The 23547-nt window shown below is 40.2% G+C and overlaps 1 protein-coding gene across 5 annotated transcripts in view; it reads left to right on the forward strand.

Annotated features, from left to right (window-relative positions):
- The first annotated feature begins 231 nt into the window (after positions 1 to 231).
- Positions 232 to 23547, forward strand: part of atp11b (ATPase phospholipid transporting 11B) — a 177666-nt gene continuing 154350 nt past the window's right edge. For 3 of the 5 annotated variants that reach the window (XM_043702353.2, XM_087993532.1, XM_043702354.2), the window contains exons 1-4: positions 318 to 606; positions 12126 to 12242; positions 17316 to 17405; positions 19324 to 19404. In XM_043702353.2, the coding sequence (XP_043558288.1) occupies positions 580 to 606; positions 12126 to 12242; positions 17316 to 17405; positions 19324 to 19404 (315 nt within the window). In that variant the 5' untranslated portion in view covers positions 318 to 579. The other 2 variants (XM_087993531.1, XM_043702356.2) reach the window with 2 other exon arrangements.

The following is a 23547-nucleotide window of genomic DNA, read 5'->3' on the forward strand; positions in this document are numbered from 1 at the left end:
CTTGGACCTAGCTTTTGGTTATCTGAGCCCTTTGTCTCACCTTGGGGAAATTGTTTTCAAAGGTCTCGACGGCGCTTATGTAAATGTAAGGTTTGTTAGGTATCCGTTTCCATGACAAAGATCACCCCTCCCCCGCCCACAAAAAGAAAACCCTAGCCGGAAGTGAGATAACATCTTGGCGATGTTACTTCCGGTACCGTGTGAGCTAATGATGTGGATGATGCCGGCCCGGGACCGAGCTACTATCGACTGACTCCCAGGGACCGAGGCCCGGGACTGAGCTACTACCGACTGACTCCCGGGGACCGAGGCCCGGGACTGAGCTACTACCGACTGACTCCCGGGGACCGAGCTACTACCGACTGATTCCCGGGGACCGAGGCCCGGGACTGAGCTACTACCGACTGACTCCCGGGGACCGAGGCCCGGGACTGAGCTACTACCGACTGACTCCCGGGAACTGAGCCCGGCGTTAAATCCTCGCCGGGTCCCGGGGACCGAGCGGGGTGGACATTATCAGCCCAGAGAGAAAGAGAGAGAGCTGCACTTTGGTCGAGGTGGCAGCCTTACCGGAGCGCCATGATCCGCTGGATACGGCAGCAGCTGGTAAGTCGGATGCCGCTTGTGGAGGGTTTATCTGCGGACGCTGTGTGTGTGTGTAGCTGGGTCGCGGGCCCGAGAGTTGGTAAAACAAGCTGCTTGTCAGCTGGCGGCTGGGACTGGAATGGCTTCATGTTAGATTTTGCTGTTCTGGTTTTGAATTCTTGGTGATGGATAAAACAAAACGTTTTATAACTAGGGAAGGAAATATATCTCTACCTACTCAAGTCTGAAGTTTCAGGGACTTGATGAAGGCTTCCACTCTTACAGCTTAACTGTCAGCACCAGTTCCTTGGTCCGAAACTGAGATTTAAAAAAAAATAAATTAGCTGGGAAAAGGAGCCTTTCACGGAGCTATTGGTTTCGTTTCAGAAGTTTGTTTTTGGTGTCTTGAATATCAGTTAGTAAGTTGTTGTAATCCTTTTTGTGGTTTGTCACTCAGCACTACATAACTGCTGTCATTTCAATTCGGCACTGAAATATACCAAAACCGCGCCCAGCAGAGGTGGAATGATCGTGCACGTAATCTTAAGTGATTCACTCATGGATAAACTTTAATCGAAATGTCAGTTGTAACTTTGCAAGTAGGAGGATCTTGCATCTTTTCATGAAGTCCAAAATAAACTTCCCAACCAATTATTTTTAAAGGCATGTCAATATACAAAACACATCGCGATGATGAACTAAACAGCATAAGCCATTCGGCCCGTCGATTAGATTCAACTATTCCATTAGATCACGACTGTTTTTATATTTACTTTGTCTTTATTTGCCTAACTTTGTTTCATGTCATTACTATTTTCACCTAAGTTTTAAAATTATTAATTGACCAAACTCAACAGTTTGTTTTAAGGGGAATTATACACTACAACTATCCTTTGTGCTTCCTGACATCATCCCTAAATGTTTATTTTAAGATCTTCCTTTTCTGTTCTGGATTCTTACCAAAGGCACAGTTTATTCTCTCGTCCTCATTAAACTTTTAAACATCTTAAACATTTCTGATCATCCATAAATTCCCCAAGTGTAAAGAAATAAATTATGAGCACAGCTATGACTGTATCTGTTTTAACCCAGATATCGTTCTTGTTAATGTGAGAAATGACGAATAAAACAATTATACTGTGGATGCTGGAAACCTGAAACAAACAAAATGCTGGCAAAACTCAGGTCTGGCAGCACCTGTGTAGAGAGAAATAATTAACATTGAGTTCAGTATAACAATTTTTCCAGAATTGAAAATGAATGATTGATTCTATTTATGTATTTATTTATTTATTTATTTATACAATTATCTGAACTATGGGTTATTCAGGATAGCTCTTCAAAGAAAAGTGAAGTTACACCATTTCGATAGGCTGGTAGAATCTTGCATTAAACAACAGTTCAAAAATCACTACTACTGATCATGTAGTAAGGCTTCACTATACCACCAAAGCAACAACTTTAATTATGTGTTCATTTGGCTGGAGTGGGGCTCGACTCCATGACCTAAGTTAAAGTCCTAGCACCACTAAGTTTGATATTTTCTGTGATAGTATACTGTTAACTTTAGTCTTTCAGAAATGTATTGTTAGTACAACACACAATATTTAGTAATACTTGCAGGAAAATTGAACTCCTTTTGCGCCTACCAAGGAGCTCCACAATATCATAATAGACAATAGGTGCAGGAATAGGCCATTCTGCCCTTCGAGTCTGCACCACATTCAATATGATCATGGCTGATCATCATTAATCAGTATCCTGTTCCTGCCTTATCTCCATAACCCTTGATTCCACTATCCTTGAAATCATCAAAAGTGCACAGCAATAAAGGAGGACATATTAGGATGCATGATTACAAGCTTGGTTAAAGAAGCAGTTTTTGAGGAGAAAGTGAGGTCTGTAGATGCTGGAGATCAGAGCTGAAAATGTGTTGCTGGAAAAGCGCAGCAGGTCAGGCAGCATCCAGGGAACAGGAGAATCGACGTTTCTCCTGTTCCCTGGATGCTGCGCTTTTCCAGCAACACATTTTCAGCTAAAGAAGCAGTTTACAAAATGAGTCAAAACGGCATAAAAATTTAGAGAAGGAATTTGTGCTTAAGAGTGTTAATTGCTGAAGATGCAGTCGATCATGGTGCATGAAGGAAGTGATAAGGAAGATTGTAAAGGGATGGCGTAATCTACTGAACTAAAAGGGGATTTGAGTGTACAGATGCCGTTCTTAAACTCAGTGCATTGGTAGATAGGCTGATTATAAGTCAGCATGCAGGAGTCTGATGACTGAGTGGAACTTTTGTGTGGCTTAGGAATTGAGCAGTCAACTTTGTGTGGCTCTCACTTTTAAAGTGACAAATGGTCAATCTGTTTTAATGAGGTGGAGGTGCTGATGTTGGACTGGGGCTGACAATATTAAAAATCTCATACCAGGTTATAGTCCAACAGGTTTATTTGGAAGTCCAAGCTTTCAGAGCGCTGTTCTTTCATCAGGTAGCAGACTGTTGCACAAGCGAGGATGGAAATGAGTGATGTTATGGGGGTCCTCTTCATTATGGAGAGAATTTTGGATTGACCGTTTATAGTGAATGACGCTAAGTTGTGAACCAAGAACAAGGCTTTAGAGAATCGGTCAAACCACATGACAAGCAATGAAAAGAGGGGTCGGTAAAGTGTGGAGCTGGAAAAGGTACAGCAGGTGGTACAGCATCACAGGAGCAGGGGAGTTGATGTTTCAGGTCAGAACCTTTCATCAGGACTGGGGGAGAGGGAAGGGAGCTGAGAAAGCAATGAAAAGATCAAATGGTGTAGTAGTTAAATATAACAGGATGTTATCTCTGTGCTTGTGGAGTCTGACATCAGTGTTGAGCAAAAAATGTTATCGGTTTAACAATAGCCCAAGGCTAAACTTAGATCAAGATTGGGTAGTCTATTTGCCTCGATATACGATTAAATATGCAAAATACAGGAGCTAAATTTATATACTTTCAAAGACTTCGTGACAAGATTTAACATCTCTGGATAGGTTGTTGGAGAGGATCCTGAGGGACAGGATTTACATGTATTTAGAAAGGCATTGACTGTATGGAAAATAGTGTCCCATTAAGTTGATTGAAATTTTTGAAGAAGTGACAAAAGGTTGATGAAGGCAGAATTGTAAATGTTGTCAAATGCCTTGCTCAAGTCCAGATAGACAACGTTCTGTACGGTAGATTGGTTAGATCACACAATCTAGGGCAAGCTAGCCATTTGGATACAAGATTGGCTTGACAGTCGGAGGCAGAAGGTGGGTGGAAGTTTGTTTTTGGACTGGAGGCCTGTAACCAGTGGTGTGCTGAAAGGATCGGTGCTGGGTCCATTGCTTTTTGTCGTTTCTATAAAATGATTTGGATGTGAATATGAGGAATGATTAGTAAGTATGCAGGTGACCCCAAAATAGGTGGTGTAGTGTACAGTGAAGAAGGTTATGAGTACAACAGTACCTTGATCAGAAGGGCTGAGGATGGCGGATGGATTTTAATTTTGATAAATGTCAGGTTTTGCATTTGGTAAGGCAAATCAGGGCAGGACTCACTTCACGGTAGGGTCCTGAGTAGTGTTGCCAAGCAAAGAGACCTTGGAGTACGGATGCATAGTTCCTTGAAAGTGGAGTCACAGGTAGACAGTGTGGTGAAAATGTTTAGTACACTTGCCTTTATTGGTCAGTATAGGAGTTGGGATGTCATGTTGCAGCTGTATGGACATTGAGACCACTTTTGGAATACTGCGTTCAAGTCTGGTCTCCCTTAACAATCTGATGAAGCAGCGCTCCAAAACCTTGTGCTTCCAAATAAACCTGTTGGACTATAACTTGGTAATGTGTGATTTTTAATGTTCTGAAACTTGAAAGGGTTCCAAGAAGATTTACAAGGATGTTGCTGGATTTGGAGAGTTTCAGCTATAGGGACAGGCTGAATAATCTGGGGTCATTTTCCCTGGGGTGTGGGAGGTTGAAGGGATACCTTGGAGGTTTATAAAATCATGATGGACACAGATAAGCCAAGGTCTTTTCCCATGGTAGGGGAGTCCAAAACTAGCTAGTATAGGTTTAAGGTGAGAGGGGAAAGATTTGAAAGGGACCTAAGAGGCACCTTTTTCATGTAGAGGGTATTGCATGTATAAAATGAGCTGCGAGAGAAAGAGGTGGAGGCTGGCACAGTTACACCATTTAAAAGGTATCTGGATGAGTATGAATAGGAAGGGTTCACTTTCTTGCTGCTCCCAACATATGGGAAGCAAATTTCATGGCCATTACCTTGTGTAAAAAGAACTTCTGTATCCAATAGTCCTTGCCCCATTAGCTAATGAACAGTTTTTTTGTTTCGTTATCTAAACCTATACATTTATCAGACCTCCCCTCTATCGTATTTGCTGCAAGGAGGAAAAACCCAAACTTCTCCAACCTAACTTTGTAGATAAATTGTCTCTTTCCTGGAATCATTCTTTTTAATCTCCTCTATGTACACTCAGGGCCCTCCATCCTTATGAGGCCCAAACCTGAGTACAGTACTCTAATTGTCTCTAGTCCCACCTGCCAGCACCCCGCCCATATCCCTCTAAACCCTTCCTATCCAGATGACTTTTAAATGTTGCAACTTTACTAGCTTCCACCATTTCCTCTGGCAGCTCATTCCATATACGTACCACCCTTTGCTTGAAAAAGTTGCCCTTAGTTCTGGACTTCCCCCAGCCCAGGGAAAAGACTTTGTCTATTTATCTTATCCATGCCCCTCATGATTTTATAAACCTCTATAAGGTCACCCCTCAATGTCCGCTTCAGGGAAAATAGCCCCAGCCTATTCAGCTTCTCCCTATAGCTCAAATCCTCCAACCCTGGCAACATCCTTGTAACTCTTTTCTGAACCCTTTCATGTTTCACAACATCTTTCCAATAGGAAGGAGACCAGAATTGCATGCAGTATTCCAAAAGTGGACTTAAAGAAATGTTTCTTAAGTAAAATGTAGCTCAAGTCATTGAGCACAGAAACAGACCCTTAACTCATCCGTGTTGACCAATTTTACAAAACTAAACTACTTGCTATAGTACTTATTCCATCCTATATTAATAATGCTGACCCATGTGGGATCATGTTGAAATAACGACTGGAATCGGTGAGTGGCAAAATTAGCCTCTTTTATTCAGCAATCGCAGCACAAGTTCGAGGCAGCAATAGAATCCTGAAATACAGTTCTTACAATGCCCCTTTATACACTTCTTACTTATAGTAATATTTCATTACAACTGTTACTTTTTAAAAAATCAATAGTACACAAAGGTTTGAAGGGCTTCTGTCCTGGGAGACAGGAGATGGGTTAAACGTGCTGAATGCTGGCTGCTACCTCTAATGGGATTAAGAGTGTCTATCTGGTCTGCTTGCATAATTAGATGTTAGTGCTTTTTATCTTTTAGTAATTGTTAGTAAAAATACTAGGCCTATATGCTCCAAATAAGTTAAAAATCACGCAACAGGTTATAGTCCAACAGGTTTAATTGGAAGCACACTAGCTTTCGGAGCGTCGCTCCTTCATTAGGTGGTAGCCACCTGATGAAGGAGCGACGCTCCGAAAGCTAGTGTGCTTCCATTAAACCTGTTGGACTATAACCTGGTGTTGTGATTTTTTTAACTTTTTACACCCCAGTCCAACTCCGGTATCTCCAAATCATGACTAAATAAGTTAGACATAGTACCTGTATTTAATAAAAGAGTAAAGGATATTAAACTGAATACTGCAGCTGGGTTGTGAGATTTATTTGCTATTTGCCAGTATGAGTTTCATACATTCATTCATGCAATTTCATGGAAGCACTGTTTTGTCAGTTAGTTCCTTAAAGGGATAATGGTGCTGTTAAAAGGTATTTAAAAGGTAGTTACTAATTGGGTTAAAAAATCTCAACACCTGGTTATAGTCCAACAGGATTATTTGGAAGTACTCGCTTTCTGAGCACTGCACCTTCAGGTGATTGTGGAGAATAAGATTGTAAGGCACAGAATTTATAGAGAAAGTTTACGTGTGATGTAACTGAGATTGTTTATTAAGTCTCTCATCTTTTAGAATGACTATGTGTAATTTTCAATGTATAATTTCAGTTACATCACACTAAACTTTCTCTATACATTCTGTGTCTTATAATCTTCTTCTTCACAATCACCTGATGAAGAAGCAGCACTCAGAAAGCTAGTGTTTCCACATAAACCTGTTGGACTATAACCTGGTGTTGTGATTTTTAACTTTGTACGCCCCATTCCAACACCGGCGTCTCCAAATCATTACTAATTGGGGAATCTGTTCAGGTCCAGGAGATGGTTGGTAAGGGCTGATTTAATGTTAAAATATTTCAGGGAGACTTGATCGGGATGGTATTGTTATGTATGCTACAGCTATTCAGTGGTAAACACTGCTTGTAGGAAGGGCTGAAAGGATATGAAAATGCAGTAAAATATAGCGAGTTTGAGTGTGAATTAATAAAGGTAACCTAAAACACAAGATCTCTTCACATAATATCTCTCACCTGTCACCTTTTCCTTTCTGCCTATTATTTTCCTGAATGTTTAATACCCTGCTTTGAACTGTGTAGCCATGTATCCTTAATTACTGTAACATCGTAGCCATTTACCTATATTTGTACCATTAATTCATTTATTCTGTTTAGAATCCAGTTATTGCACAGTCAAGAGCCATTAATTTTGATTTTTAGTAGTTTTTTTCCCCATTTGACACTAATTACTTCTGATTTTCTATGTTTGAAGTCTGTCCAGTCCTGCCCCACTCTGGGTATCGTTATCTAAATAGCTGTCCTGTATTGCTGCTACATCCACCTTGCTTTGTGAGTCTATATTTCCTCTGAACTCTTCTCCCCACCACACCTGCCAAAAAAAAGTTTGTTTAAAGCCCTAGTTTTTTGATTTGCCAGGACACGGATCCCAGCACAGTTCAAATGAAGTCCATTCCATTAGAGCAGCTCACTTCTGCCCCAATACGGGTGACAGTGCTTCACGAACTGAAACCCATTTCACCTTATACCAATTTCTGAGCCATATGTTTAACTCCTAGATTTTATTTACTGTATGGCAGTTTACTCGTGAATCAGTAATAATTCTAATATTATTGCGTGAAGGTTTGCTTTTTAATTTAGCTCCTTACTGTAAAGTCTTTCAGTAGAACATCTGTTCTAATCTTATCAATGTCATTGGTATCAACATGGGTGATAACAACAGGATCCCTCCCCTCCACTCCCAAGTTTTTCTTTAGCCCTGAGGGGATCTGCTTAATCCTGACATGCAGCTTAACCTTTGGGACTGCTGCTCATGACTACAGAGAACCTAATTCTACCATAATTATATTCCTATTCCATCCCTTGACTTGAATGGCTGTCTGAGTCAAGGAGCTATTCAGTTCACTCCTCCTTGCAGTTTCCATTCTTGACTGCATAGCTTACCAGAAGCTCTTAACATTTGGGCAATTGCAGGCTCCTGCATTCTTGTACCTGCCTCAACTGCAGTCATACCCTCCTGTTCCTGATTACAAATCAATTTCTAATTACCTTGTTTGATGCATGTGCTTGCCCTTGGAAGCAAATTGTCCAGATAACCTTCACCTTTCCAGATGTGTCACAATGTTTGTAGTTTCAAATCAAAGTTCCTCAATTACTACAAATGCATTCACTCTGGATCACATTGGTGTGCAGCAGTAGAACATCAACCATCCTGCTACCACTATTGTATTTGTTTTCGATTATATAATTTAGTGACTCTAGAATCAGTGTTTTTCACACTGATATTTCACTTCATTAAATTTAAAAAGTATCAATGCTATACTTAAGCAAGAAAATGAAGAGGGAAAAAAAAACACTGGAGACCTAAGCACAAACTGAATACTTTAAGTCTTGAAATGTTCACCAGTCATACCCACTAATAAGCTTTATTCTTGATTCGTGATGTCACTCAGCTGGTGGTCTCACTGCAGAGGTCCATGTCTTATTTTCTGTCGCTCCACTTGTGTTCAAGTCAGTGTTTCACCAATGTCGTATTATAGAGCATCAGTTGGTGATGGTTTAACTTTAGGGTCATCATACCACAGGCAAGGGGAGAGGTTGAGAAGGAGAGTCCTTCATGGTAACGTGAGTCAGTGCAGGAAACCTTTTGTGACTCTCCCTGTGTATCTCTGAATTCTCTTTTTAAATAATTTGCTTTACTTTTCTTCCTAGCTTAGTGAGCAACTTTACATTTTCCCACATTATACTCCATTTGTCACATTTTTGATCATTCACTTAATGAAGATGCAGATCAATAAAGATAAAATATGGAGAACTCATTTGGTTGTCAGTTTTCAGGGATCCTTTGGAATCTGTTCATGGTGCACAGTTAAGTTATAAAGATATTAGCAGGAATGAGAATTGTGCTCTTCTCTTTTCAATTCCTAAGTATTTTTAATTTATGAAATAATATGGAGTAATATCTGGATAAAACATGTACCCCACCACCAAATATTCATATTTAGTTCCCCATCACGACAAATTAAAATACAAAAAGTTTCCTGAGAATTGCATCATTCACACATAGTCTAAAAGTTATTCATCATGGAAACAGACCCTTTGGTCTAAATTGTCCATGCCAGCCAGATATCTGATATTAATCTAATCCCATTTGCCAGCATTTGGCCATATCCCTCAAAACCCTTCCTGTTCACGTAAACATTCAGATTGTTATAATTGTAGCAGCCTCCATCACTTCCTTTAGAGGCTCATTCCATACATCCACCAACATCTGCGTGAAAAAGTTGCCTCTTAAGTTTCTTTTATATCTTTCCCCTCCCACCTAGCGGCCTATGCCCTCTAGTTTTGGACTCCTCTATACTGGGGAAGACTACCTTGGCTATTCACCTTATCAATGCCCCTCATGATTGTATAAACCCCTTAGCCTCCGATGCTCCAGGGCAAATAGCCCCAGTCTATTCAGCCTCTCCGTATAGCTCAGACTTTTCAACTCTGGCAACATCCTTTGTAATCTTTTCTGCACTCTTTCAACTTTAACAACAACTTTTCTAAAGGGAGACCAGAGGGAAAAAAATGGGGAGGCCAGATGACTTGGTAGCTTTGGCCTAGATGTAATCATGATTAAGTATATTTGTCTGTTGTAAATATTTGCTTTGAATTAATAAGCTTTCAATTCAACATATACTAATTTTATGCTAACTTTTACTGATGAAGGGCTTTTGCCCGAAATGTCGATGTATCAGCTCCTCAGATGCTGCCTGACCTGCTGTGCTTTTCCAGCACCACTCTAATCTTGACTCTTAAGTCTAGCAGCTACAGTACCCAATTCCGCCTGTTTCCAATTAATCAAATTACATGCAATGCCTGGTAGGGGAACTCAGACCACCAAAGTTAAGGGAGAGTTATGGGGAAGGGCTAAATCTAAATGGAGTCGGAAGGGCATATAAGTTAGACCTCCTCTTATGGTCTCTTCTTTCCCTAAAATAAATGGTGACCAGTTAATTATTCTATTAACTCTAATGACTTGCTTGGTTACTTGCTTTGTTAGGGATACTTTGTAAAAGACACCATTTTGCGGTGCATTGGTAGTCCTACCTCTGAACCAGAAGGTCCAGAGTCAAGTTTGATCTCTGGATTGGGATGGCCGATCTTGCTGATGTTCATTGATGATGCAATTTCATTCTTACTGGCACATTTATTGATGGTCACCCTTCCATAATTCCAACTGATCTGGACTACTGCTTGCTGGCTTATATTGTCTCACTTAATAGGCTGTTTTCCCTGGAGCGTCGGAGGCTGAGGGGTGACCTTATAGAGGTTTACAAAATTATGAGGGGCATGGATAGGGTAACTAGACAAACTCTTTTCCCTGGGGTCAGGGAGTCCAGAACTAGAGGGCATTGGTTTAGGGTGAGAGGGGAAAGATATAAAAGAGACCTAAGGTGCAACTTTTTCATGCAGAGGGTGGTACGTGTATGGGAATGTGCTGCCAGAGGAAGTGGTGGAGGCTGTACAATTGCAGCATTTAAGAGGCATTTGGATGGGTATATGAATAGGAAGGATTTGGAGGGATATGGGCCGGGTGCTGGAAGGTGGGACTAGATTAGGTTGGGATATCTGGTTGGCATGGACGGGTTGGACCGAAGGGTCTGTTTCCATGCTGTACATCTCTGACTCGAGTTGGTTTGTCCAATGAACAAAGGAAGTTGGTTGCGATTATTAGAAGTCAGCTGCCTCTGCTACAGGGCATTACTGCAAAAGTTCTTCATGGTAGTGTCCTAAGCTCAACCATGTTCAGCTGCTTTGAGAATGACATTCCATTCGTTCATAAGATCAGAAGTGGGAATGTCTGCTGCCAATTGTATGAATGGCTCATAAGGTAGTGGACCAATCCATGGCCAGAAATACAGCCAGGTCTCTAAAACATCCAGAGAGAATTTAATCATTACCCCATGACACTTGAAGCCATTACCGTTGCAATAGTCCCATTAGCAACAGCTCAACATTGTGGAGGTTACTATTCTCAACTGCCTCTCCTCCCACTACCCTCCGGGGAAAAAAAGCACCTTCCTAAAAGGTTGTCCACAATCTGCAAATCAAAAGTCAGAGTGCAATGGAATGTTCTTCACTTATCTGGATTACTGAAGCTGGACAACATCTAGGACACAGCCCTCTTGAATGGTGCAGAGAATGTAAATTTCACCCCCTCCACCACTAATAAATGGAACCATGTGTAACATATAGAAATTGAATGTGCAGAAACTCTCCAAAGCCTCTTGGACAGCACCCTCCAAAAACATGATCATTGCCATCCAGAAAAACAAGGGTGGCAGATACATGGGAAAAGCATTATCTGCAAGTTTCTTGCCAAGGCAGTCACTGCTGTCACTGGGAAGTATATCACCATTCCTTCAATGTTGCTAGGTCAAAATCCTTGAACTCCTAGGAATGTGAATGTACCTACACGAAAGAGAATTGCAGCAATTCAAGAAAGCAGCTCACCACCACCTTCTCCAGGTCAATTGTGGGGATGGGCAATCCGTGGTAGCCAACCAATGAAGCCCAAATATCCTTAATTTTATTTTCTACAGAATGGCCAACTTTGGCTTTCGTCTGCCCTTGGACCTTCTCACACTTGAGCTCAAATGTGACCAACTCTTTCCTGGTTCTGGATTTTCCCACTTAAATGCACCCTTTCCAATAGAGACACTTTACCTATTCTTCCATCCTATACTTTGCAAATACCTGGATGAATCTGTTCTTTTACTTCAGCTTTTAACAAAAGTTCTGTCAACTGATATCGAATATGTGTATTGCTCAGATTCCTACCCTTTATCAGGAATGACTTTCCTCTAGTTTTAAGTTGTGATCACATTGACAAAGTTCAGAAAGATTTGAGTACTGTTTAATTACTAAAACCAGAAATTAGTGGTATTTAAATTTTGATTGTGGTATTTTGAATAGTTCTTTATATTATGAAATGTACCTTGTAACAATTTTTTTTCTTTTGCAGGGATTTGACCCACCACACCAAAGTCCCACAAGAACAATTTATGTTTCCAATCATTTCCCCCAGTATGAGAATTTTGTTCATCAGAAGTTTCCAGATAATAGGATGATATCATCAAAGGTACGAAGGGTCGACAATGCCTGCTTTTTCTAATACTTATTAGCACTGATTACAAGGATCACTATCACAATGAGAAATTTAACTAATATGATCGTCTTGGTTCACATCTGCTCTTTTTAATATAAAATGTAATAAAAGAATGCTGTAAATCTTTAATTGTTTAAGTGTAGTAAAACATCCTAAGACAATTTCCAAGCTTAATTACCAGATTAGTAAAGTCTGAGGTTCAAAATGTATGGTCAAAGTTTAAAGAGCATCTTGGACAAAGAAAGGTTTAGAAAGAGAATCCAGCCCTAAGCAATCAAAGGCACGCAATCACTAATGAGCAATAAAAAATAATCAGGGATATGCAATAAACCAGCATAAAATGTTAGAGAAACATTATAGGTGGGAACAGATATGTCGGCAGTGATTGCGAGGCCATGGAGGACTAAGATAAAAAGGATGCAGATTTCAAAATTGCAATAAACACCAAACATCCATTTGCCTTCCTTATTACCTGCTGCTTAGTTTTGTGATTCATGCACGATGGCATCTAGATCCCTCTGTACTGAAGCTTTCTGAGGTTTCTCTCCACTTAGATAAGTTGCCTTTCTATTCCCCAATCAAAATGGATAAATTCTCACTTATCAGCATTAAACTTCATCTCCAAAGTTTTTTGGTTTATTCACCTAACCTGCAAATTTCTTATTTCTTTATTGCCACTTGCTTTCCCACCTATTTTAGTGTCATCTGCAAATTTGGCTATTGTACTTTTTACCTCGTCATCCAAGTCATTAATATTGATTGTAAGTAGTTGGGGCCTGAGACTGAACCCTCTGGCACCGCATTAGTTACATTTTGCAAAACAGAAGAATATTCCACTCTCTCTGCTTTCTGTTAGTTACGCATAGTACTAAAATCTATTATGAAGGATTGACTTGGAAATGTCCAATCTACTTAACCAGAGTCAACATGGATTTAAGAAAATAAATTTCTTTAAATTGTTTGAGGGTGCAACCACTAGAATGTATATGGAGACATTGGGTATATTGTATTTGGGTTTTCACAAAATGTTTGATGGGTGTAACCCAAGAGGTTAATACCTTAAATTCGAATTGAGGCTTGGAGGTAAATGTTAGTGTGGATTGAGAATTAGTTAACGATGTGAAGAAAAATAAACAAGAATCTTTCAATGACAGGCTAGTGGGATACAACAAAGATCAATGTTTGGCTTTATTTATAATGTTGTTTATTATTTCAATGAGGGATGAGAGTGTAACATCAAGTTTTCTACGTTCTGTTGAAAAGTTAGCAATGAGGGAGATACAAACACTTGGAGTTAAACACCGGTTTGAGAGTGAGCAAGGACTTTGGTAGATGGAAAACAATGGTGAAGTATGGTGTTTCCTTTTAGAGTCATAGAGATGTACAGGATAAAAACAGACCTTTTGGTCCAACCTGTCCATGCCAACCAGATATCCCAACCCAATCTAGTCCCACCTGCCAGCACCTGGCCCATATCCCTCCAAACCCTTCCTATTCATACACCCATCCAAATGCCTTTTAAATGTTGCAATTGTACCAGCCTCCACCACTTCCCTGTCAGCTCATCCATACAGGTACCACCCTCTGCATGAAATAGTTGCCCCTTAAGTCTCTTTTATATCTTTCCCTCTCACCTTAAACCTATGCCCTGTAGTTCTGGACTCCCTGACCCCAGGGAAAAGACTTTGTCTATTTACCCTATTCAAGCCCCTCATAATTTTGTAAACCTCTATAAGGTCACCCCTCAGCCTCTGACATTCCAGGGAAAACAGCCCCAGCTTGTTCAGCCTCTCCCTGTAGCTCAAGTCCTCCAACCCTTGCAACATCCTTATAAATCTTTTCTGAACCCTTTCAAGTTTCACAACATCTTTCCAATCGGAAGAAGACCAGAATTGCACGCAATATTCCAACAGTGGCCTAAACAATGTCCTGGACAGCCGCAACATGACCTCCCAACCCCTGTTCTCAATACTCTGACCAATAAAAGAGAGCATACCAAACACCGCCTTCACTATCCTATCTACCTGTGACTTCCCTTTCAAGGAACTATGAACCTGCACTCCAAGGTCTTTGTTCAGCAACAATTCTCTAGGACCTTACCATTAAATATATAAGTCCTGCTAAGATTTTCTTTCCCAAAATGCAACACCTTGCATTTATCTGAATTAAACTCCATCTGCCACTTCTCAGCCCATTGGCCCATCTGGTCAAGATCCTGTTATAATCTGAGGTAACCCTCTTCTCTGTCCACTACAACTCCAATTTTGGTGTCATCTGCAAACTCACTAACTGTACCTCTTCTGCTCGCATCCAAATAATTTACATAAATGACAAAAAGTAGAGGACCAAGCACCAACCCTTGTGGCACTCCACTGGTCACAGGCGTCCAGTCTGAAAAACAACCCTCTACCACCACCCTCTGCCTTCTACTTTTGAGCCAATTCTGTATCCAAATGGCTAGTTCTCCCTGTATTCCATGAGATCTAACCTTGCTAATCAGTCTCCCATGGGGAACCTTGTCAAACGCCTTACTGAAGTCCATATAGATCACATCTACCGCTCTGCCCTCATCAATTCTCTTTGTTACTTGTGCAAAAAACTCAATCAAGTTTGTGAGACATGATTTCCCACACACGAAGCCATGTTGACTATCCCTAATTAGTCCTTGCCTTTCCAAAAACATGTACATCCCATCCATCAGGTTTCAGTCTAACAACTTGCTCACCACCGACGTCAAGCTCACTGGTCTATAGTTCTCTGGCTTGTCCTTACCACCCTTCTTAAACAGTGGCACCATGTTAGCCAACCTCATCTTCCAGCACTTCACCTATGACTATCGATGATACAACTATCTCAACAAGAGGCCCAGCAATCACTTCTCCAGCTTCCCACAGAGTTCTAGGGTACACCTGATCAGGTCCTGGAGATTTATCCACTGTTATATGTTTCAAGACATTCAGCCAATTTTGATAGTATTAGGCAAGAACTTTCAAAAGCTGATTCGGGACAGATGTTCGCAGGTAACGGGACGGCTGCAAAATGGGAAGCCTTCAGAAATAAGATAATGAGAATCCAAAGAAAGTATATTCCTGTCAGGGTGAAAGGAAAGGCTGGTAGGTATAGGGAATACTGGATGACTAAAGAAGTTGAGGGTTTGGTTAAGAAAAAGGAAGGTATAGACAGGCTAGATCAATTGTAATATTGATATTTTGCAAGGTGTCACCATCTATTTCCCCACATTCTATATCTTCTATGTTCTTTTCCACAGTAAATACTGATGCAAATACTCATTTAGTATCTCCTCCATTTTCTGTGGCTCCACACAAAGGCCACCTTGCTGATCTTTGAGGGGAAGTGAGGGCTGCAGATGCAGGAGATCAGAGCTGAAAATGTGTTGCTGGAAATACGCAGCAGGTCAGGCTTATGAAGAAGGGCTTATGCCCGAAACGTCGATTCTCCTGTTCCTTGAATGCTGCCTGACCTGCTGCGCTTTTCCAGCAACACATTTTCAGCTCTGATCTTTGAGGGGCCCTATTCTCTCCCTAGTTACCCTTTTGACCTTAATTTATTTGCAAAATCCCTTTGGATTCTTCTTCATTCTATTTGCCAAAGCTATCTCATGCCCCCTTTTTGCCCTCCTGTTTTCCCACTTAAGTATAGTCCGACTGCCTTTATACTCTTCTAAGGATTCACTCGATCTAGCCTGTCTATACCTTCCTTTTTCTTAACCAAACCCTCAACTTCTTTAGTCATCCAGTATTCCCTATACCTACCAGCCTTTCCTTTCACCCTGACAGGAATATACTTTCTTTGGAATCTCATTATCTTATTTCTGAAGGCTTCCCATTTTGCAGCCGTCCCGTTACCTGCGAATATCTGTCCCCAATCAGCTTTTGAAAGTTCTTGCCTAATACTATCAAAATTGGCCTTTCTCCAATTTAGAACTTCAACTTTTAGATCTGGTCTATCCTTTTCCATCACTATTTTAAAATCTAATAGAATTATGGTCGCTGGCCCCTAAGTGCTCCCCCACTGACACCTCAGTCACCTTCCCTGCCTTATTTCCCAAGAGTAGGTCAAGTTTTGCACCTTCTCTACTAGGTACATCCGCATACTGAATCAGAAAATTTTCTTGTACGCACTTAACAAATTCCTCTCCATCTAAACCCTTCACACAGACTGGGACTGCCATAGTGTTGAAAGTTAAAATCCCCTACCATAACCACCCATGTTAGGAAAAATTTAAAAAAAGGCTTTTGAATGGTCGAAATCACTTAAGTGTTTGCGTTCACAAGGAGGGGGTGTCCTTGCACATGGTTTGCGAAATAAAGGAAACAACTAATAAGGCAAATTATGTTAATATTTTTCCAAAATGGATTGGAGTGTATGAATCTGCCAACTTTTTATAAGGCTACATGTGGAATACTGTGTGCAGTTTTGGTTTCCATACCTAAGAATGGGCATACAAGCCTTAAGAGGAGTTCAGCAAATATTCACCAGACTGATTCCTGGAATGAAGAAATAGTTATGTGAAGAGAGATTGAGTAAGCTGCATTCTCTGAAGTTTAGTCGAATGAAAGATGGTTTATTTAATCATAATGAGGGGTTACAATCTCAATCTTGGATCAATCATCTAGAATTATGAAGAGAAACATCTTCACTCAAGTCTTGTAAATCTTTATAATTCCCTGCATTGAAGAGTTGTGAATATTCAGTTCTTCACAACAGACATTTGATAAACACTGAAGATAAACAACAGTTATGGGAATAGTGTAGAAACGTGGAGTTTAGAACAACAGCCATGATCTCATTGACTTACTACACCTCCTATTTCTGATGTTCCCAGATGGGATCTCTCACTTAGTAAAGCAGTTAGATTTGTATTTGTTTTGAGTCACATTAAAATTGATTATTGTTCCCGATAAGCAAAGACTCTACTGGCCTCTAATTTGACAAAATAAATTATTTTTTGCATTTGAAACCATTTATTAGTGCAATTTTCATTTCTAAGTAATAAGTATAAATGACATTCTTTTTCTCTTACAGTACACAGTATGGAATTTTATCCCAAAGAATTTATTTGAACAATTCCGAAGAATAGCTAACTTTTACTTTCTCGTAATTTTTCTAGTGCAAGTAAGTGTAACTATGTGGCTTGTTCAGTGATAACAACTTTCGACCAGTTGAAGCCTTTTATTAGGTAACAAATACTTGATTCTGAAATGATTTCACCCATAGCTATTAAATGTCATCCCCTCTCCAAACATTCAGTTATTGCCTTGGATTCAGGCTTGGGACCCAGAGGTCAATTTATGTGCTACTATTGATGACTATGTGATCATGTGGTTTGTGATTGATCAGCTTGATTGAACAGAAAATGCATTTCTCTTTTTGTAGATAAATTAAGTCCAATAAAGTGTTAGAAAACATTTGAGTGCTGACAATAGTATAACAAAGAGGACATTTAGACTATAAACTTGAAACCTTATGATGGAGCTGAATATATTCAGTTTATTTTTACAAACTATTTCTTCGTCATACGTGCTTGGGCTAAAATTTTTAAACTGTCTTTTTTGGAGAGTGAGCTTCTGCCTCCAAGAAATCAAATAGCAAATGTGTTATCTTGACCTTGCATATTTGCAATGAGCCTCCATCTTCTGATGATTTTGGCAGTTGTGGAAATTGCCATGATGGTTATTTCTATATACTATTGTATTTAGTAATTTTAAAACAAAAGCATTGAAATTTCATAGTTTGAGGTTTTTAGAAGAAAAATATTTGAGGTTTCAAGCTTAACACAGAATATGAAAGGTAATTTCCACGTATAGTAAATTTATGGTCTGAAATGAGAATGCATGTTTTTGAAACAGATTGCCAAACTATGCTTTGTTTAAAAAAAATGTAATTTATTGGATATTTTATCTGATGTGCAATGTTCACTTCAGAAAATCTTAGATTAGATTACAGATTACATTACAGTATGGAAACAGGCCCTTTGGCCCAACAAGTCCACACCGACCCGCCGAAGCGCAACCCACCCATACCCCTATACCTAACACTACGGGCAATTTAGCATGGTAAATTCACCTGACCTGCACATCTTTGGACTGTGGGAGGAAACCGGAGCACCCGGAGGAAACCCACGCAGACACGGGGAGAACGTGCAAACTCCACACAGTCAGTCGCCTGAGGCGGGAATTGACCCCAGGTCACTGGCGCTGTGAGGCAACAGTGCTAACCACTGTGCCGCCGTGCCGCCCACTGGTTTCTGTTCCTAGACTGGTTTCTGTTCCAAGATTTTAAATTTTAAGATGCAACATAACCTGGCCATTCCTTCAGGAAGGAAAAGTCATCTCTCAGATTTTCAAGTTTATCTATACATCCACTTTAAGGTGATTTCTGCATAGCTGCACTTACTGTTGAGGCCACTAAGCCCTTCAAGCCTGTTCTGCAATCAATATGATCATAGCTGATCATCCAACTCAGTATCCTGTGCTCATTTTCACTAGATACCCTTTGGTCCGTTTAGTCTTAACAAATATATCCTAATCATTTGTCCTGAACCACTTTCTGTAACAGAGAATTCCACAGCCCTGCTACTGTCCCACTGAAGAAATTTTCCTTATCATTACTAAGCAGCCTACCCTGTACCCTTAGTGTGATCCCTTGATTTTGCTGTTAATTGTAATATAAAAAAAACATTTAAGGTATGACAATAGAAATGTCGCGGCAGTTGCTACTGGGAAATGAAAGAGCTGTTCTGTGATTTAGAAGGGAGAGGAAAGGAAAGCTGTGTTGGAGTAACAATGTCATGTAGCAGGTTTAAGATCAACTATTCTCCACATTACTTTCATAGGAGTAATATGCATTTGATCCAATTATAGTCCAGTATATGCTGTATTGTCAGAATTTTATTGCCAACAGCATGATCTCAGATTATTGCAAGTCAATTCTTCTTAGTGCTAAGTCTTTGAAAGTTTGGAAACATGTACTTTGATGCATTCACATCAATAATTTATGTTGTCTTCATATTAGTTATTTTCATCTGTTACAGTTGATGATAGATACTCCCACCAGCCCATACACCAGTGGACTGCCATTGTTTTTTGTAATTACAGTAACTGCCATCAAACAGGTAAGAAAGAAAGCTAACTTAAATCATATTAGTCACAAAATCAGTGCATTTTTGAATTTTAAACTTTTATTTTGTTAAGTGAAACTGACTAAAAAGGTAGGTAGATATATTACTCGCACTGCAGAGAAATTAGTCATTAAGATATTTGAGAAACTGGGTTTAATTTTAGTCCATTTATCCTTTGTGGAGGGAAGTCTAAATGTGACAACTCTGGAATACCAATCAAGGTTGGAAAAGAAACTCAAATTATTTCACTCTTTTAAGGGTACTATTATTGAGCAAAGATATCTTTGCTTCTTGAACAGTTGTTTCTGAATCACAGAATTGTTGTAGTGCAGAAAGAGGACATTTAACTCTTTTTGTTTGCACTGGCTATCCAATGAGCATTATGACTTAATTCCATTCTCCTGCCTTGCTCCACCCCATACCTTTGCATGTTTTTTCTGTTCAAATAATTATCAAATGAACTCTTGAATGCTTCAATTGAACCTGCCTCCATCAATCTCTACACAACGCGATCCAGACTTCAGTCACCCCTTGTGTGAAAAAGTATTTTTCTCTCATCATATTTGCTATGTATACATATCACTTTAAGAAAGGGAGTGCACAGATTTGAACCTTTTTTTGAGGAGTAACCGTTTCCTACTATCTATCCTTAGCCCTCAGTTCAAAAGTCTCTGGCAAATCTCCTAAGTTTTAACTTCAAACTATTCTCATAACTGAAGTTTATATTCTTGGAAACATTCTTGTAAGTTTCTGCTACACTTTCCAATGTGTCTACATTTTTCCGCTAGTGTGGTGCAGAGAATTGTGCACAATCCACCAGCTGAGGTCCAATAAGTGTTTCATTTAGGTTCAGCATAACCTCCATGCTAGTGTACACTTTGCTTTATTTATTTGGATTTACTCGTGGGATATGAACATCATTGGCTGGCCAGCATTTATTATCTGTCCTGGAGGAGGTGTTGAGCTGTTTATTTGAACCATGCAATTCAATGTTGTAGATAGATCCACAATGTCCTTATGATGGGCATTCCAGGATTTTGACCCAGGGCAGTGAAGGAAGGTGATGTATTTCTAAGTCAAGATGTGAGTGGCTTGGAGGGGAACTTACAAGTCGTGGTGTTCCCATATATCTGCGCCCTTGTTTTTCAAGATAGAAGTAGTCAAGGGTTTGGAAGATGCTGTCTAAGGAGCTTTGAGTTCCTGCAGTGTATCTTGTAAATAGTAACAGCAGTGTGTACTGAGCATTTATGTTGAAGGGAGTGGATTCTTGTGAATGTGGAGCCAATCAAACTGGCTATTTTGTCTGGATTGTATCAAGTTGTTTTTGTCTTGTTGGAGTTATATTCATCCAGGCTATTGGGGAATATTCGATCACAGGCTGGCTTGTGCCTTGTAAATGATGTATAGGCTTTGGGCAATCAGGAGGTGACTACTCTCCTAAATATTCTTAGCTTCTGATTTGCCCTTGAAGTCTCTATTTATATAGTGAGCCCAGTGAGTTTCTGATCAATGGTAACTTGTTTCTTGCTCCCTGTCAGCCCAAGCCCTACTGGACATTGTCCAGATCTTGTTACATTTGAATATGGCTGTCTTGATACTGAATCAGTTTGCAAATGGTGCTGAATATTGTGCAATTATTGGTGAACTTGTCCACTTCTGACTTTATGGTGCAGGAAAGGTCATTAATGAATCAGCCGAAGACGGTTGGACCTAGGATACAACCCTGAGGAACTCCTACAGAGAGATCCTGAAGCTGACATGATTGACTTCCAACAACCATGACTCTTCCTTTGTGCCAGATATGACTCCAACCTGCAGAGAGTTTGCTCTTAATTCCAGTTTGCTAGGGCTCCTTTATGTTCCACTTGGTCAAATGAAGCTTTGATGTCAAGGGCTGTCACTCTCACCTAACCCCTGGAATTCGCTCTTTTGCCCATGTTTGAACCAAGGATGTATGAGGTCAGGAGTTGAGTGGCCCAGGCAGAAACCAATCTAGTGTCACTGAGCAAATTCTTGCTAAGCAGATGGATGTGCCTTGATATCACTGTTGATACCTTCCAATCCTTTAATGATGAGCAAGAACAGACTGATGGGGTATAATTGACCGGGTTGGATTTGTCCAGCTTTTATTTTTGTACAAAATAATCCCGGGCAATTTTCCACATTGCCAGGTAAATGTCCAGTGTTGAAATAGTTTGGCTAGGGGTATAGCAAGTTCTGGAGCACAACTCCTCAATCCTGTTGGAACGTTGTAAGGACCTTTGAAGCATCCAGTGCCACTGACCGTTTATTAATATCACGTGGAGTGAATCGAATTGACTGAAGCCGAACATCTGTGATTTTGGGGACCACTGGATGGCACTTTGGACTGGAGCTTACTGTGAATGCTTCAGCTTTATCTTTTGCACTCGTGCTGGATGCTTCCATCGTTGAGGATGGGGGCAGTTGTGGAGCCTCTCCAGTGAGTTGCTTAATGTAGTCTAGACACTGCTTTATTAACTGCACTCTCCACCTGACCTGCTACCTTCAATTATCTATGCACAGGTATTTCCAGGTCTCTCTGCTCATAAACCATTTAAGTTTTGTACCCTATGTTTTGTAATGGTTTTCCTGTCAAATTCCATCATCTCTCACTGCCTTACATTGAGATTTGCCACCTATCTGCTCATTCCATCAACTTGTTAACATTATTTGGAGTTCTACACTCATGCTCACAGTTTTCAATGCTTCTAAGTTTTGCATTTTCCACAAACTTTGAAATTGTTCCCCACACATAAAGATCTAGGTCATTGATATGTATCAGGAAAAGCAAAGGTCCCAATGTTGACCTTCGGAAACTCCATTACTAGACTTTCTCAAGCCTGAAACATATTCAATGACCACGCTCTTTTCAATTATTCAGTGTTGCTTCTGAAGACTGAAAGATTATGGTCAGTGCCCCTGCAATTTCTATTGTCTCTTCCTTCAACGTGTTACATTCCTTTCCATTTTGCTTTAAATCCTAACTTTGTGTTATATTTTCATAACTTGAAATCAGAATCTGAAGTTGAAAATGATCCATGGACTCACAGATTATTAAGTACTTAACCAAGCACTTGCCACGTCTGTAAATATCTGTGGTTGACGTTTCCAATGCAATGCATGTGCAGAAACACAGCTTGGCAGTCCCATGTCACCGGCTCACAGATGGGACTTATCCAGTTATGCATCCATTCTCCTAACTCTCCTTCCAGAACCCTCGCTTCTGTCTGGCATCAGAAGAGGTGGTTTTGCTGGGGATTTGGATTGGTCATGCTAGATTGTATTTTTGTGGGGGAGGGAGGCAAAATGTGTAGAGGAGGGTGTGATCAGATGATCTCTTGGGAGGATATCGCTGTCAGGGAAAAGAATCATCACGTGTGGGTGGGGTTAATCACTGTCTGAAGCGCACAGGGGCCAATGTTTGATGTAAAGGCTGTGTGAAGGGACTGGTGATCACCATTGGGTGCTGAGGTGAGGCTGATCATGTTTGGGCTGGGTGAGGGAAAGGTGATCACTAATCGGAGGGTGGGTGCATTGGGGGATATTTGCCCTAAACAAAAATGTCAGCCATGGTATAATGAATAATGGTACATATGCAGCCTTGGAACATTTAAATATAACACATGGCATCTATTGCTGCAAAAAGGGGGTGAGTTTGACTGTCTCTGTTTATCCTCACCTATGAGGGAACAGTTGGATCCCAGGTATTCTCCACATTTCTCCAGGAGCTGGAATCAGAAGTGCTGGTGAGAAATGTGGACTATGGTTATACATGGAGCTACAAAGTTAGATGGATGTCTGAATACTTCCCTCCCTTTCCTCACGATCTAAAGAGACGAATAAAGCTAATTGTAAGAGAGTTGACTGCTGTAGTAGTTAGGAACCTCAGAGTGGTTTGCCCTTTATCCATCAATGGCACTGGACGTGGAATCAAGAGAACTTTCTCCATTAGTTGTGAAAATTGAATACTGCAAACACTTAAACCAGCATGCATCTTTATAATTTTCTGAAGTAATTAATTTCAAAATTGCCAAGTAATTTCAAAATTGTTAGTAAATAGCTAAAGGTAAACTGTACAGATGCAACATCAGTTGGATCTTTGCCATATTTCCCTAC

Source organism: Chiloscyllium plagiosum, unplaced genomic scaffold (assembly GCF_037043375.1).
Source record: "Chiloscyllium plagiosum isolate Xiang-an unplaced genomic scaffold, Cpla_swu_hap1 HiC_scaffold_13, whole genome shotgun sequence".
Taxonomy (NCBI): domain Eukaryota; kingdom Metazoa; phylum Chordata; class Chondrichthyes; order Orectolobiformes; family Hemiscylliidae; genus Chiloscyllium; species Chiloscyllium plagiosum.